Source organism: Osmia bicornis, chromosome 2 (genome assembly GCF_907164935.1).
Source record: "Osmia bicornis bicornis chromosome 2, iOsmBic2.1, whole genome shotgun sequence".
In the NCBI taxonomy this organism is placed as follows: domain Eukaryota; kingdom Metazoa; phylum Arthropoda; class Insecta; order Hymenoptera; family Megachilidae; genus Osmia; species Osmia bicornis.
The window spans coordinates 11482689-11500947 of NC_060217.1; the positions used below are offsets into that span (position 1 = coordinate 11482689).

Here is an 18259-nt window from a genome sequence, read left to right on the forward strand (position 1 = left end):
TATTCTAATATTTCTAGAAAATAAAAAATAGATCGTGAGAAAAGGTTTATGGTAAATATAATTTATTCCGCAATAAACTCTTCGTTAACGTTACAACTAAACATGGTATGTACAAATATATATATGTATGTATATATATTTAATGCAATGATCTTACAAGAGAATTTAGTGTAATGCAGGTCTTGGTCAGTCTTTGATTGCTGAGGCCCGTTTGCTCCTTTACGATCGAACGTGACACAGAATTTATTCGCAGGAAATGAAACACTTTCTTCGTACATACAAGACGATCACATCAATGGAATTCATAGATCAAAACGTGTAGGCACTTTCGTCGGTTTAGTATACGCTTCGAAAACGAAGTTCAATAACTGCGACCAGTCCAGTTTAACATTTTTCCTTTTTGTGCGACAACACGTCGTTACCTGGCTGTTACTTCGCGAATCTACAGACGCAGCGATTTAATCTTTATTTAATACTAATCGATGAACGAATTGGCGATCCGTCAAAGAGAAAAGAAATAAAAACGGAAAAAAATGAACTCGACGGTATAAGCCTAGTCACCGCGCGACACATTTACCCAACCGATGAGGAAAGGATTGGAAAGGTAGGATGATAGATAGAACGAAACAAGATAAAAAGTGTATGGATGTGAGAGGAAAGAAAAGAGGGATACAACCGCGACGATATCGACGGAAAGTAAAGACACACCGAAGCTAAAGCAACCCGGGACATCACGCCCTAATACTCTAATATCTCTATCTATGACATCGCTGCCATACTTTCTCTCGAACCTCGTAAATGCTAAGACAACCCACAGCCTCGGTAAATATACAAAGAAAAAAAAGAAACATCCTCGACACCATCGTTCTCTGTAACCACGGTACACAGTGGCCATCGTACTGTACCGACTAAAGAATCAGAAATAAAATGAAGAATCTGCGACGACCGATAGCTTCGAGTCGTAGATACCGCTTAAAATACTTGATCGAATGATTTCTTCGTACAAGTGTCCATACAGATCGCACCACTTGTGGTGCAAGTGTTCACGCATGCATAGTGATTCGCAATACGTATGAACAGGCGTATGTACATTCCGGATGGAAGATCGCGAGATGGGCTCGCATTCATGACGCCATTTTTTTATGTCTGTTGTTGATGAGTGGGACTGGGATGGTGCGACCACGCCGGTTGTGTCGAATGATTAAAGTTCACTGATATGGTGACGGGATGAAGAACGGTGTCTGGTCCGGTGTCTGGGATGAAGTTCAGGTGTGGCCTCAGCATGGACGCTTCGATGGTTAGTGGGACGTAGAAGGCGCCACCGTCGTGGAGTGCAAAGATGGGTACCCCGTGCGATGAAGATGGCTTCTCCGAGTTGATGGCAGGTGGTGGGCTAGACTTTATCCTCTCCGCGGAGAACCTTTGCTTGATGGAACTCTTGAACTTGTAATTGGAAGGCTTGCAGCTGGTCGTTGATGGTGCGCTATGCGAATGGGTGCTGTGATTGCTGTCGTCGCTCACGATCGCTGGCGGTGGGATGATCGTAGGACGCATAGGACGTTCCGGGTCACCGAACGAACTCACGCCTGAACTCGAACCGTGGTCCGAGTGACCATTCGGTTGACACATCGTGGGAATGCTGGTGTGGGTGTAGCTGGTGCCGTTCGGTACACCGTTCGTCGTCGGCATCTCGGGATGCGGGAAGCCTAGCCTATCGCCTGCAATGAAAAATTCATGCCGATGCAACATTGTTCGCCGGTATCGCGTTAAATCAGCGGACGTTCCTCATTTAACGTGCCTTTTCTTAAAATAAGTTCTGACAAAAGAGGATGACATGAAATTTTCATAGAATCTACCATCTTTCGTCGAAACCTATTTGAGAAGAAGATATACGAAATGGAAGAAGCCCAGAACTAGAAATATAAAATATCTTTAAATTTTATAAAAATTCAAGAAATTACTTTTAAAAGTATTTAACTGTTTCCCCTTTAATTTAATTCTCCTTGAAATAAGTTATTAAGCACTGAAATGCACTAGTGTGCGAAATGTTGAGCTCAAAGGGTCGTATAAAAAAGTAAGCTTCACCTTGATTAAAATTCAAATTATTACCAGGCAAAGTACGTCTAAAGAGAAGTGCATATTAAAAAGTAATTATTATCAGGGTGTATAATCGAAGAGAGAAGGAGAAGGAGGTACAACTGGGAACAGCGGCTTTATTTAACGTCTTCATATCATTGTTTATTTACAAAACGAGATACATCTGAGTATAATTATATTCTGTACAAAAGTGATTGTCGTGGAAAAGATGCTTGATGATATGAAATTTGACATTTGCAAAATGAAAGTTTCGAGGGGATGTTTCATCCCCTGTTAAACTTGTAACATGTCTCTTAAATTTTAGTGCTTAATAACATTTTTCAAGGAGAGAAAAAAAAATATCTAGGCTTCTACTATTGTAAAAAATGAATAGTAGAATGAGGAATGTATTGTAATATTCCTTTTCAAGGAACTTTCTTCCCTCCTGACACAATTCTTCGTCAAAGTTTCATTTTAATCGAACTGATCTGAGTAACAAAAGGAAAATAATGAAATTCAAAGGAAACTCATTCGAAGAACAAGATACAAGTGATTTGTATTAATTCCAGTATCGCTAGTAAGTATTTACTCACTGGTGGCTAAAATCTTTTCGCAGTGCTGCTGCAAATGATTGATCAGCTGCACGCACAAGGAATCCCTGGCAAAGAAACCTTCGACTTCCACAAGGAAGTGCATGGTTTCGCTGAGGCATTCCTGAAAACCCAGCCTGTAGTGTTCTGCGGCGGTCGACGCCACGGTCGAATGAGAAACACTGTCCACGCTGTCTTCAGGGTGCGTGTGAACTGACGTTACAGCAGGATGTTTTGATTCTGAGCAATTTCATAAAATCAATGAATACGTTAAAAAGGTATCGAAACTCGAGTTGGTTCTCGCGTTGTTCTTGATCAGTACCTTGGCGAAGACCTTGAAGATGCTTCATGTGACGGATGGCCATTTCGATGATCTCCGTCTTCTCCACTCTTCCACGACCTTTCTTCAAGTACTCGGCCGGTATGAGTCTACTCAAATCGGCCAAACAGTTGTTCATACGGTCTCTTCTTCGTTTCTCGATGATCCTGTGAGACATCGGATCTTGCTGCAACAAAATAAAAAACACTATGATGTTAGGAAAACATATGTTTTAATAGAACTGTGATTTGTTGATACTTGAAAAAATTAATTACAAGTGAGATTAAGTTATGAATATTATTTAAATTGATTTTATTTTAAAAGTTCCATAATAAATATAAATAAATAAACTACTAAATATTTTTTCTACATAATTATTTATTAATATTCAACGCATTTCAATTTAAAAGAAAAAATAGAATATCGAAAGGTCACGAATTTATTTGCCAATCTATTAATAGGTAATTAGCACGTGTTAAATGACTAATAAGATTCTAACTTTATCACGAGTTTTCTCGAATTAATTGCAATAGAATATATATAATATCATTCATTCGAACATCCATTAACATAATGCTATATTTAAATCGGATGAATTTTAGGACAAGGTTTTAATTTGCGTCAAATCGCGTAAAAAGATAATGTTATTAGGTACACGTTAATTGGTCGCGTTAGTTATTTCATTAATGTCCTGTATTCAAAGATTTGTTAATTAATTATTAAAACCTACTTATTGATAGGTAGATTGATACAAATGCAAATAATAATTTTTTAAATTTTTCCAAAGATGCAGTATACGTATATATATATATGCAACTCTAATGTCTATTTAATTATTCATTTAAATTACCTTTCGTAAATGTAAAAGAATGAATGAAACGAGCCGTAAAGTGGAACGAACTATCTTTCAGGAGACCCTATGAAACGAATTCCCTCCTAGGTCCCACACAGTAGAACAAACAATTACAATACCAAGGAAGAAATGAAATATCACCTCCTTATTCAAACACCGTCTCTTCCTAAGCGGCGGCGAGTGCACATTCGCCTCTACGTGACTGTTGGTGGGATAATACTGCATGTTCAAAATATTGTCCATGCTGTGCGTCACCATTGTGCACTTAGAAGCGGGCCGCGCGAAAGCAGGCAACGATGACACGCTGTTGTATCGTTCCTCCTCTTCGAGCCACACGTTCAACACACAATTCTCTTCCTTTTCAAGAATTTCTCTTAACGACTTCACAGAAATCCCGTTAAAACGTGACCGCCGGTATCCAGAAGAAAATGGAACTACACTAAAATAATTGTTTCTTCTATTCTGACGAGAAACACCTCTTTTCAAATTGCACCCTCCAGGGTAGCTCGATTTGAATTTTTGAAAGAACCACCACTGATCCACTAGACAACGATGATACACGATCAGTTGGATCGATACGTTCAACGAAGGAACAACCAAGAATCGTTCATAATGCTACAAAGCCGAGGGTTCGTCTGAAAAAGTGAATCGCGAGGATGTTGCTCGATCCGAAAAGTTCGCGACGTTAAGTAAAACACTGTGCGTTTCGATATGGCACGGCCACGACTGCGATCCACGGCTGGCGGCGCTTACGTTCCTTTAACGAGGAGGGAGATGTCGCTCGACGATGACGCCGCTGCTATCACGTGTTGTAAACGCGACGCATTACGCCCAACACGTGAGGGAACACGTTTCGGAGCGAGGAAGCCCAACGGAGAATTCTCTTCCGCTGCACTTTCCTACGTTACTACGGAAGCACACGCGACTAAGCGCCCGTTACCGTTTACTTGGAATGAAGAGAAAAAGGGAAACGTGTTCGCTAGGCCACGAAGAGCACGTTTTCTCTATGCAGAAGTGCACGCAGCACCGCCTTGAACCAGATACCTCGGCGTCGACGGTGACTAAGGCGCACGTGACGAAACTAGCAGGAATAATTTATTTTTCATCTGCGAATAGGCGACCGAGGATGGAATTCAGCCAAATGATCGTGTTAGCTGATTTTTATGGTACTCGATCGAGAGACAGAATTTCACTTGTCATTTATACGAATGTGCACCTTTCTGGGTTCGAAGAGCTCGATTCCGTGATCTTAGAAGACACCCTGAGTAATGTAGCGTTGATCAAATAAACTACGAGTCTTCAGCTTTGAAAGCTCCAGACATATTTCAAATTTCAAATTGTAAACACTAGAATCCTCTAAGATTTTCTGATTGATCAAGATAGGTGCGCCACTCGCCCTGCTTGGTCTGATTTTTGGTATATGTTGACACAGTAGTGAGAGTCAACGCATTCGCAGACGATACATCTTAAATATTATTATTATTGGGAGATTAGTGGCATAATGGAGCTCCTTATAGAAAATTTTAATTAACCCTCGGACGACGGACCATGGAGAGAGCTACAATTTTAATTTTTTTAATTTTCTAAATTTTACACTGTTTCTTGTGCGGTTTGTAAGTTTGGGTCCGCCTAAATCTCCGCTAATTATTTTTCCAAGATACCTACGCTATTAATCACTACTCTATTCCATTCTGAACCATTATAATTGTAACTTGCCGTATTACATATGCACGTTCATTTTCTCGGCGACATATAACGTGTTAAATATAAAGTTTCTCATAAATAATGCATTAAGAAATATTTATACTTGTAGATATGAACAGAGCTTAATACAAGACCTATTCTGTACATTGAGCTTGCAAAGAGAACAGGTCGAGAATTTGAGACGATGTGGTTATTTCGAGATCATTCAAAGGGCGAAGTGGGAATAACTGAGCTAGTGAACGAAACGGGGAACCTTCGGGCTACTTGTAACCAGATTAATCTATTTTAAATAACATTATTGATCATGATAATTGTCTGTCCGTTTTAGTCCAGCCTTTGAAAAGGAATCGATATGGAGATTAACCCTTTCTGTTCTATTTATTCTTCCCTGAAGATTTGGTTCATTAGTGACATAATTTAGCCAAAACCAATGCATAAAATTAAAAAAAAAAATAAAATAAAAATGTACGTTTAATTTATAAGTACTTTCCTTTAAGCTTAAGTGTTAACAAGCATAATCATTACAAAAGCATGCATTCTTTTTCCTCAAAACAATGTTATATTTCGATATGAAAAAAATCTGCATTTTTCCCCCTGTAAGATAAGAAACACAGGAGATTATACTGTTGGACGAGTAACGAACGTATTTCCCGTCGTCTACAACGACGGTACAGCGAACCGTAATCAAGAATTGCTCGTTGACCCTCGACTTGGAAGTTTCTGCTTATCCCAGCAGACTGGCGAGCAGAACAGCGATCCGGGAAAGGAGTTGGATCGTGAAAGAAAAATCGCGGGGGAACCGCTTTAACGGGGTCGTGTTATCAACATTCCGGCTAGAACCGGACAGAGGAGAATATTGCGGCTGACATCGAAGCTTCTGTTGTGACCAGGGTTTATCGGCAAACGTTTGACCGCGGTGGCCCCTCAGTGTTTTTCATACGATAACCGGGTATCACCGGATCTTGCAGCTTCGCCATACTTGGCAATAACAAACGAAACCTAGACGCATCGTAACGCGTTTCTATTTGCATCTATGAAACAACAGAGTCTCATTTATCTGTTTATCATAGTTACGAGATTTAACTTTTTAAAAAGCATTGATAACTATTTTTATAATTTGGTAATTAAAAGTATAGGGTAATGCGTGGGTTAAAACACTAATGATGAAATATTGTAGAATTTCCAGGGAACACAGAGAATTATTATTCCAAGTCGAACGACCGGACGAAAAAACGAAAAATGCAAGAAGACACGAAGTCGTTGACTCGATGATGCAGTATTGTGAAACGTGTTTTTCACTTTGGCGATACCCGGAAACGCTGCTACTTGCGGAGCTCTTTATAAAACACGTCGTAGAAAACACGAGCAGCTTTGAGGGAAATACAAAAAGTGCGCTGCACAAGAGTCACGATAACGCCGGCTTCCTAAATGAAAGTTTCATTGATAACGGGGAAGCAAACACTTTGATGGATGATCTCACGTATCTGTAACTTCATTACAAAGATTTTTATGTTATCTCACATTTACTGTATAATATTGAAATTATATAACACTTTGAAAAATGGTACATTTTAAAATTCATGTAAAACATGTTAATTCTAAGTGAAATGTAAAATTATGACAAACATTCTAATTAAATTCATTTCCCATGAAATTCATATTTAGAAACGTCCAGTGTACGTTTTCCCACAAATCGTCTAATTACTGAAACCTATATGCTGTTAATAGTAGACGTGAATGATCACGTTTACTGTGGATGGCACATTTACAGAGAGCAAACATGTGACCACGTTCATTATGGATGAACGTGGTGTAAATGAGCACGTGCTGTTTTCAGCAATCCTGACGTAATCAGACACGTAGATATTATTTCTGTTAGGAAGAGAAGACGAAAATTTCGTGGCTGGTAATTAACATCGAAACAAATTAATAAGCTACAGCGACTGTGCATACTTAATCATCCAACAGTGATACCTCAAAGTATTCTAACAATAAGCTGATCGAGAATATAAATATATTTTTCTTTGTATCAAAGGAACCGAAGATAACGCGTTTCCTTATAATTGCAATTATTCAAGATGCAGTCATTTTATTTTTTAATTTCACGAAAATGCCCATTTGCCGTGGGACGGATTAAAGCTCTGATTATTAAGAATAGGCATAGTTAATTTTCAAATTTCAGCTTTCTATTTACTATTTTATATTATTTGTACAATAGCAATATTATTTAAAACAATGTTTTTTCAGCGGTGACCCCGGTGGTATCCAACGTGTCAAGTATAATATAGTTAGCGTAATGATAATGCTAATTAAAGTTTAGTTTTAATTGCTTTGATTGTATTAAAATCGCGGTGTCTGTCACCAATGACCCCCGACTCGTCGAGGAATTGCAATAAGCTCTTCAGAGTCTGAACGTATTTCAGTGAAAATAAACTAATAGATTTTGTAACGAGGCGCGAAGGAACGTGATAAAAGTTGTATTAAAGTCCAAGCAAACGAATACTTATTTTCCAGAATCGAATCTGTCCGCATCGTGCCGGTCCATAATACGATTAACCTCCGATCGGTTATCGAGAAAGCTCTGTTATCGACTTTGTTCATGGCACCGCGCGAAGTCCAATACGATATATTCCGCCAACGACGCACTTGCAGAACTCCCATTCGCAGAAAGGCTCATAACAATTGTTACGTCTACGTCAAGCCCTCGTGACGCTCGGTTTACCCGTAATAAAACTCTGACAAAACACGTGACAACGGAAAACGAATTCCCCTTTTCTACATTGATAAGAAATAGTAGAAGACAGAGCGAATGAAAACACCGGGAAGTTATTTTGCATTGTTCACGAACCGTGCTTCAAACGAAAATATTCACTTTTAATATTAACTCTTTCACTTGCAGGCTAGTTGTTGAGGAGCGTATTTATGCGCCCTTGAAGGGTATTCGCCTTTGAAAAAAATCGTACTTGTAGACATTGCAGATATAACATTTCGAATTACTATAATAAACTAATTGCAAACTCCACATGACAGAGAAGAATCAGTGATGCATTTTGTCACAAGAGCGCCGGACCGAAAGGGTTAATAAACAATTTAATTTAATTTTCCAATAATTTGATTCAGTCGATTTTTAAAATCTGCCAATAAAATATCGAAGCTTTCCTAATAATTTGATTTCGTCAATTTTTCAAGATTTACCAATGCAATTTTGAAATAAACAAGGAATTTTATTCTATGCGCTCTATGGAAAAAGCATCAAATTGCTCTGATCCTCTTTTTTCATCCAACAGTACAATTTAATTAATCTTTGAAAAGATGGCATCACGTGCGAGACGAATGAGCGAGGCGCAACGTGAAACACGTGCAAGTGACGAACGAATGGAAAAGATAATACGTATCTCTACATAAGTTGAGTCATACGAGGATCGTATTCAATGCGGCTAGAAAATTATTCGTTCCTTTTATTCCAACAGGATCGTACAATCTTTCTATTCGAGTGATTTATATTTAGCGCGAACCTATTATGCGATATATGAACTTCTTTCTGCGGTAGTGTTGCTTATAGTTTGTAATACGGTTAGATCTACCTATAATCATCCTGGCATCAATAATAGTTAAACGACTATGTACGAACGTTTTATTTAATCATGCGCTGTTATTTTTAGAAATAATGTCTGTTGGTCATTCCGCGCTGGGAATGAACTCTAAATTGAAACATACATTGATTTTTGCATTCTGATATATCAGTAATACTTATTTGTAATAGTAGAATGATTCAAAGAGGGAAAGGGAAAGGTTTCGATAGAATTATCGTCGTGTAGTTATATGGATGATGGATTCTTAAATTTCTAGGAAAATTTGAGCCTCAGCCACCGGAAACCTATACTACGTTATCCTAAGCTAAATTATGCCATGCGATGTTATATTATAAAATTTGTACAATATCCACCGAAACTAAATTTTTTTAAGCTATGCTAGGTAAATCCCACTGCATTCATCATCAGTTTGGGACAAGACGGTTCAGATGGAGGTTTGTGTTACATAGAGCTAACTTTGCCCTCAAAGAAAACGTAGCATATGGTAGCTTAGTTTACAATGAAAATGGTTTCATATAAAAAAGTATCGAAGCAAATTTTGTAAAACTTAGCATAGGATAGAATAGTTTATCTTAGCTTTCCATTCCATGGCAATCAACGTGTTGATCCACCACTTGAAATTCTCGATTCATTCTTTTTATAGTCTCGCAAGAAATTTCGATTTGCAAGAATATACACGGGTCAACAGCTAACAAACTTCGACAACCTTAAATCATGCGAGTTTTCCCTACAGTCATCGCGAATTCTGTGTCACGTCTATAGCTGCAACGATTCAAGGGAGGTCGCTGCTCTTATGGAACAAGAATAAAGTCGGTGCACATCCGTTGGATCGTTGGGACTACTATTCAGGTCATTCAATAATCATCGTTTCTCGCAAATATTCAAGCGAATCTAGAATGATTATCCGGCCGCGTTGTGTCCTTTCCGAGCTATATCATACGTGGAAACAAAACTCGAGAACGCGCAGCTTCGTCAGACACGAGGATCGTATTTCTTTCGAAACACGACGACGAACGTGAAGCTTCTAGTGTCCCGGAAAACTCTGCAAGCCTCGTGACTCGAATTATCTCAATTGTCACGCGCGGATAGGGAAATGAAACGAAAAGGCCGACGAGAGAGAGAGACTGCGTGTTGCTAAGGAAAACAAGGAGAGGCAAGAATAGATCATGGTCAGGTGAAGACGACCTTAAGTGTTTCTGGTAATAGTAACAGAAACGAGGCGAGGAAATAATTGATGCAGTTTGATGAAATTAAGGTGTCCTTCGGGTTTCTTCTTTGAAACACTCTTTGCGACTTATTTTTATTTCAGCCAGCTGCGACCATATGTACATACGTACGTAACTTCTGAAAAATTGCAGATCTTCTTAACTTTGGTACGCTGTTTATTCTGGTTTTTAACACGAACGATGAATCATCAATTTAATTATCCTATACAACCGAAGAGAGTTGGTAAACAATATTGATTTGGATCTTTTAAAAATATACTCGAGTAAATTAAATAGAACAATTAAATCAAAAATTAATTCTGAAAGACCTTCCTCCAATAATTGAACGAAAGCTTCAGAAAAATTATTCATTTTGTTTTCTTTCGTTATATTCATTTAAAAATTTAGATAATCTTGAAATTTTTTAAAGGGAATTAAATTTTTTATTTAAATATCTTTCTAATTTATTAACAGTCGTGGTACTTTTTGAAACAAGCCACGACAGAATAGTTTTCTTAGCCTTCGTGGGACTCCTTTTTGAAACATTCCTCTTACGATAAACAACGAAGCTGACCCATCGCCTAATCTTGGACGACTTAATCGCAAATATACTACGCGCTTGGGGATCCTCATTGGCCCGTGGTAACATCCGATGACGTAGAAGCTGTATCGAGACCCTGACTCATTGCCGGAGCCATGACCGAGAATCCAGTCAGGTATTTCCCCGCGTGAATCGTCAGGGTGGTGTGAAAATCACGTTCGTGCCAGCGAGCACATCCGCCATGCCGTGAAACGGAAAAAGGATTGGTCGAAGACGATATTTCCGAGTAACACGTTCACTGACACCCATATACGGACGCTTCAATTTCAATAGGAATCCGTCGTCCATATTATTGAAATTTTTTTTAGTTAACTCGTCATTGGAAAAATCGTGGAAAATCGTGGAATTTTTCCGACAACCCACGTAAATTTAAATTCAATACATTTTTAACCCTTTAGTCAGCTTCGTTGTTTATCGTAAGAGGAATGTTTCAAAAAGGAGTCCCACGAAGGCGAAGAAAACTATTCTGTCGTGGCTTGTTTCAAAAAGTACTGTTAATAAATTAGAAAATTATTTTATTAGTTAACATTTGACTGAATGCACTTTTCGTAAGTTAGCTCCGCAGTTAAACGGTTAACTTGTGACTTTTCCTTACGTTAAGTCATGTGAAATATTCTGGACCTATTGTTAAATTCTATGTAAATTTTATGGATTTTTATTATTTTCTGAAATGTAGAATATTATGTAATATTCTACAGAATGTTAGATTCTATACAAAATCTAAGTCACTCTAAGTGCCTCACGAGCTTCTTAGGTCAATGGAAAACTACTTGTTCAAATCAAGACAAGACAATAGAGTCGTTAATCCAGCAAGATATTGTACTCGAAATTATATCACTGATATTGATATAAATTGTAGCAGAATGTACAAGGTAAAGTTATCTCAATATTTGATACATCGACGAAGCAGAAGATTCATAGCAATCTGTTGTTTATTGATATAGTAAGTCACTTGACAATTTATCTCGCAATTTCATCAAATGCTTCAGATGCTAATCAAGAGAAAAAAACAAAGTATCAATAAATACGCGGCGAAAACAAATTTTAACTTGATGACCCGAAGGACTTTTTTGGTACTTTCATAGTTTTTCCTAAAATCTTTCTAAGCATCCTACTTTCTTATTTTATTTCTAAATAAATTAGACTTCCAATGTTCTAAATATCATATTCACTGAAGTTCATTTATCAAATTAATTTTAATTAATTCCAAGTTCCAAAATACCACATTTATTTATTTTTATAACTCTTACAAGTGCGTCTTATATCTTTTGAAATGAATAAATTTCAATTGAATCAGCGTCATATATTCCCATTTATCTGTGAATCTTTCCTCTATTGTACTCCCTATTACGAGGTTAATCCCCAACAAAACAAGCGTCATCGTGTCACAAGCAGTTGAACAATCGCGTAACCGTAGAATCAGTTCCACGAAGAGAAGATGGTCGATGTTTTCGGTGATCGATTAACGAAGGACTGATCGGGATTACGCAATTACTTAAAACGGTGCTTGTTGCGCAGCAGAAGATAAAGACCCGCAGATTTTCACCTGTACAAGAGCACCGATGGCGACAACCTCAATTGGCAATCGTAACGATTCCAAAGATATATAAGAGAACAGCCTGTTTTGCGTCGATCCGTAGAATCGAGTCAAGGATAGGCGAGGCGCAGCTCATTCGAGCGGGACCAAGCGAAATAAATTATTTTTAAGCCGGTGTCTCCACGAAAATAAGCGTGAGCTTATGTTACTAATCGGATCGAAAAATTTCGCAATCCCACGGCTGCATTTAGCGAATACTCCGTTTCAATCGAACCTCTCCGACACAATTTCAATCTGATGAATGAAAAGATGAGTTTGACAGAAAAGAAACCAAAAAGATTCTGGTAAAATTTAAGACAATGACGTTGAATTAAGAGCAGATCCCGTTATAAGCCCGCCATTTACTACGGAAGTTGAAAATTTTTTAATAAAAATTATTTTAAACGTAATTAATTTTATTTAGAATTAGCTGACCCGACAGACGTTGTTCTGTCCAAATTTCAATAAATTTGTTTATGATCGTTTTGTGAATTTGTAAACAAATTTTTTACCGAAAAAATCGATTTTCTAAAGAATCGAATCGGAATCGAACATCCCTATTGTGAACCTTTTTCCACGGGAACACAAATTGAAGAACGATGACGTACGTCGTACGAACGTTTCAACGCGTTTTGTACACGAGGAGGAATTGGAAAGTTGCCCGAGTCAAAATTAAGGGGTCACTGAATCCCTTTGGTATTCTTGAAATTCTAATATGAATCGAGAATTACCATCGAGTGTCGAGCCACTTGAAATTCCGAACTTTCGTATCGAAACACACGGACTCAGGCGTAAAAACCGAAATCGGTGTACGAGATGTTTCGCCTGGAATCCGTAAGTTCGAAACTCTGAGCTCATCCTGCATTCGATAATCATCGTGGAAGGCATCCATTTTTAATCTGAACCCGTATAATCAGCTGTTTGAGTCGCGAAATCTAGAGAGGACCCGTCACACTCTTCTACCACTTCCTAGATGAGTATCCTACCTCTAGTAAAAATGGAAATTACGAAACTAATGGAAGAGGAGAAAATTTCTTCGACAGATTTCCTCGGAGCAGATTCTATAAAATATGCACTGGACGTTCAACCCTTAACTGCATGATTTTTTAATTTCGACCGACAAAAATCTATTATATGTAGATTATTATGTAGATTTATGCAAAAATACAAAAGAAAATAATTACTATACCCATCAACGTATTTTAGTAAAAAACGCTTATCAGCATAAAATACAGTTATTCACCTATAAAGTATCTTCTTTGGATGCGCCAAAACAATTCGTCATATTGAAAAGCGCGCGAATTTACTTTTTTCTTTTTTCTCATACTTCGTTTGAATGGATCAAGGTAATATGGCATATAGCCAAAAGTAAAACTTTCACTACGGTTAGTACTTTAATTAGAAGTTAAAGACAGTGTTTCGTTTTTGGGACACTATGCATTTAAGGGTTAAATGTACAGCATCGAGCATAGTAAGCTTCCCTAAGAAAAATGGTATTATTCCTCAGGGAAAATAGGGAAGGTACATTTAAAAAAAAATGTTATTATGATATTTAACTTCTGAAGAGTGTGCTATGCATACAATGTTTTCTTTTTAAATAATTCTTATCTTTCACTTCACTGTGATAATAAATTAAATAATATTTCTCTTTGTTTTTACAAAACGTGATTCACCTGAGTGACTCGTCTTATATTAATATAATGTTTTTCTAAACTCTCACTTTCCAAACCGAGAAGGAATTTTATCCGATGATTTTAATTCATCTGTATCCTTTCTACATGGTTGGTTAATTGGAGACGAGAATGTTCAAGGAGAACAACGTTCTTATTCAAATGAAAAGAGCTCATCTCTTTACGAAGGTTAATTGATGAAACCAATTAACATTGGGGAGACTTTTCCTGATTCCTGTACAGATGTATACGTGTCTCATTATACGATTCCTCGTTTCCATTTAAACGCACGCAACGATAAACGCACCAGGCAATTGTTACATCAATAATGACATAATGTAGAGTCTTATACGACAGACAAAGGATATATAATACAATTACCAAGCTTGACTAACTTTGAACCACTCAAGAACAGGGTTTTGTTATGAAACAATATCCAGAAATTGTTTCCGAATTGTGTCAGGTTCTTCCACTTATTAGTAAGAAATTTTTATACAATTTTGGGACTACGTATGCGCTATTCGATACTGAGTATGCGCTGTTCAATACTGCGCATGCGCTACTGGACATATGCAGAACCTAACCTATCCAAACCTAACCTTACCACGATATCTCGAAAACGGTAAGACACCCAGCTCTGAAACCAACTCTAATCGGTTTCTTGTAGTCAATTTAGGTTATATATCGAACCTGAGTTCTCAGTTTTGGTGGGGCCATTCGAATCCACACTGTTTGATATGCAACAATCTAATAAAAATTTAGCACAATTATATTGCTGCTATTTCATTATGAAATCGAAAGAAAAAAAAGGATAAGGGTTTCAGAAATGTAAATAACAATCTATACGACGTATTAATCGCGAGTTTGTCGCCAGTTTCTCCGATGTATCAGCAACACGTGCATCGAAGTCCACTCGTGCGTACGTGCGTGCATACGTGCATGAATGCATAAAACGGTTAGAAACATCAAGGCAAGTGCAGCAGGCAAGCAGGCAGGCAGGCACGCAGACGAGCGGGCAATTGTGCAAGCTGCCTTGAATGACCCCACCTCGATGGGCCGATATCCGTGCCACGTTGCTCTAATCGAGTCTGCCTTGCCAAAAGTGGCGTTTCACGCTCCCGTTCGACGCCAGATTTGAACGTGCACGCTGCACGTGATCCGGTGCAATTACAGAATGAACAGGATACATCGTTTCACGATCGTGCCGCATGCTCGTCGCGTGTAAATATTAATTCAGAACCGTCCGCGCCTCCCTTCGTCTCCGTCACGTTTTATCGGGACATTTTTATCCAGATAAAGCGTCTACGCGCGATTATCAGCGGGACTTCTGTCGCCGTATCACGCGACCGATCAGTTGAAACTTGTTCCTAGTCCCTTTTTTTGCTTTTGAAGTTAATGAAAACATGTAGATTCAATCGGAATTAGCACGTAGGTGATCGACTTTTGCTTCGTTTTAATTTTATTCCTACCTCTAATCACGGTTACCGGTTGCTTTACATTTTTCTTCACAGCCGTGCGTGCTATAATTGACCCACTTTGGAACAGGGTTCTTATCTGAGAATACCGAATTGGAAATTGAAAATTTCTTATATTAGGAAAATTTTTGTATAAATATTCAAACGACTTAGAAGTTCATAAAAATCATTATAAAAAATTTTAAAAAACAATTGATTATTTTGGTATTCAAGAAGAAAATGGCTACTTTTTTTCGGTGAAATAGAAGAAAGGAATATTTGTGAAAGTTTCGGTGAAATATGAACCGGCAGCAACGAACGTGTTAAAAGTCGCGCGAAACGCTGGCTTCGATGCAGATCCGAATTTATAGGATCGGCCAACGTATTCTCGACAAGGTGGATCCGATTTCGCTTGGTCGCGATGTCACAATCGTCGTTTTCGAGAAACGTGACCGCCATCAGTGTGACCAACGGTTGCGTCACCATTGATTCGACAACACGGAAAACCTTTCTCTATGTTGGCCTAAATACCGTCTCCTCGGCCGTTCCTCGCGTACAGATTTTGCCGTGGCCTTCCGGTCCTCGTGGACACGCTCGCCGTGAAATCTGACCACGTCGAGGACCCTCGGACTTCGGGGAACGCCATTGCAACGAAGAATACCCAACCATTACAAAACTAATCGGGGATTTCTTGCCTATCGATGACGCGTAAATATTTTCCATCAATCAAGTATTAATTAAATATAATTCAGATTGATAAATTAGAAACAGTTTTGAATAATTAAAAAATTTCATAGCCTTTAATGAGAAAAGTAATAACTATGGTAAAGATGGCACTTTCTAAGTGAAATTAATCTTCGCCAATGTTAATTGATAGAACTTTCTTCTGTTAACAGGTACTCTTAACATTACTACATATTGTATTACGTAAAACTCATTGCATTGAGCAAGCAAACTGCTGACGGAACACTCATTGGACACGTGATGCTTTGTAACTTCGAGACGTATACGAAATATTTGCTTCGAAAATAATGATCGATATGGAAGACATTACTTTCTTTTATAGCCACTGAGAGTTTCCTTACAGAGAATCAGTGTTGTATTTTTTTTAAAAACAAATTTAATCACCAGTGTATTTAGAAAGAGAAAAAAGAGCAGTGTTGCAATACAGATAAAATGCCCAATAATAAACATGAGTCATCCCTAAATTTTCCGACATATGTAACATGTCTCGTTATGCTTATATTACTTTTATTTTCGAATAATATGGATTCCAATAAAAAAGAAAAATTAATGATGGAATCTTTGAGAAATCGATGGTTATAACAAATATTGTTTCTTTCAATTTTTAATATCAAAGCACGTAATGCATACGTTAAACACATTCATTGTCATAATTACAATTAAAGTAATGAAGAAAGAGAAAAAAATTATGCCAACAGTAAATGTTATATCTTTAATAATTTATATTATCGTGTGTCTGATTAATGTCTGTATCTACTGCGGCAATTCATCCACCACGGTTTTTTGTCTTATGTATTTTAAAATAAATAAAAATTAAATTTTATCAAATAATTTAAAAAATATCGTACATGGTTGAAGTTTAAATTATTTCATTAGAAAGAAGTGCTTTTCCAACTGAGTAACGAATTAAAGTACAGGTAATTAAAAAAATATTATGATAGCAATTGATCAGAAACTCACCCTAGAAACTTTCTTCTTCGTGTAAACTTCGTCGTCCTCTGAAGCAGTGGCAAAGTTTAAGTTTCCTTCGCAATATCCTGCACCGATACCCATCCTATATATTTCGTCCTTGCAGGATCTACCATCCAAACTGCAACATAAAACATAAGAAATTTTAAAATAACCCTAGATGGTGATAAATACATTAAATCATCCCAAAACTTCCTCGACAGAAATTGTTAAATATTAACAATTTCTACATTGATGAATTTTTAAGACAATTTAGTATTGACTCTTGAACAGTGGAACCTTCCAAAACATATATAAGGATATTAACCCAAAATTAAATATACAATTTTTAAAGGAACCGTGTAAAATTTAGAAAATAATTGAATTAAATTAAAATTGTGGCTCTCTCCATGGTCCGCCGTCCGAGGGTTAATTGAAATCGTTCAATGTTAAACGCATAAGATTAAAATAGGTATTGTTTTTCTTTTTTTATTTGTCACACGCGTCGTTTACAACCAGGTACGAACAAATTTTGTAATCGTCGACTAAAATCGCGAAACAAAGCTGGAAAAGTTTTGAAATGATCCTGGGAATTTAGCAGCGACAGTCACGTAAGGATCGTGAATTCCTGTCGCGATTGCACCGTGACGCATGATAATCCAACGAAAAGAAATTTCCCGCGACAGTTCCGTGAACAATGGCGACGACGACAGAAAGGATGTCGTGTCCGAATAACTCTCGTCGCTTTCACATTCACGCGAGTTTGAACAGAAGCGTATCCTACCGCAGGTTCTACTCGAAATTCTCGGAAACTACCAATTAAGATTACTTTCCAGATAACGTTATATCATCGAATAAAACAAAACGTTGAAGAAACGTCAATTATTAATTTGTTAAACCACCAAGCATAAAGATACGCGATGATA

At 37.6% G+C, this 18259-nt stretch overlaps 1 protein-coding gene and 1 long non-coding RNA gene across 5 annotated transcripts in view; one reads left to right on the forward strand and one right to left on the reverse strand.

Moving 5' to 3' along the window:
• Positions 1–45: 45 nt before the first annotated feature.
• The window catches only part of LOC114871452 (transcription factor cwo-like), a 44245-nt gene continuing 26031 nt past the window's right edge, over positions 46–18259 (reverse strand). For 2 of the 4 annotated variants that reach the window (XM_046290201.1, XM_029177367.2), the window contains 4 exons: positions 17346–17475; positions 2989–3172; positions 2670–2906; positions 46–1718 (listed from right to left, as the gene is read on the reverse strand). In XM_046290201.1, coding sequence (XP_046146157.1) covers positions 1141–1718; positions 2670–2906; positions 2989–3172; positions 17346–17475 — 1129 coding nt within the window. In that variant the 3' untranslated portion in view covers positions 46–1140. The other 2 variants (XM_029177368.2, XM_029177369.2) reach the window with 2 other exon arrangements.
• On the forward strand, positions 15337–17232 carry LOC123989300. Its single transcript, XR_006830547.1, has 2 exons — positions 15337–16349; positions 16538–17232. It is a non-coding gene; the product is annotated as an uncharacterized LOC123989300 (long non-coding RNA).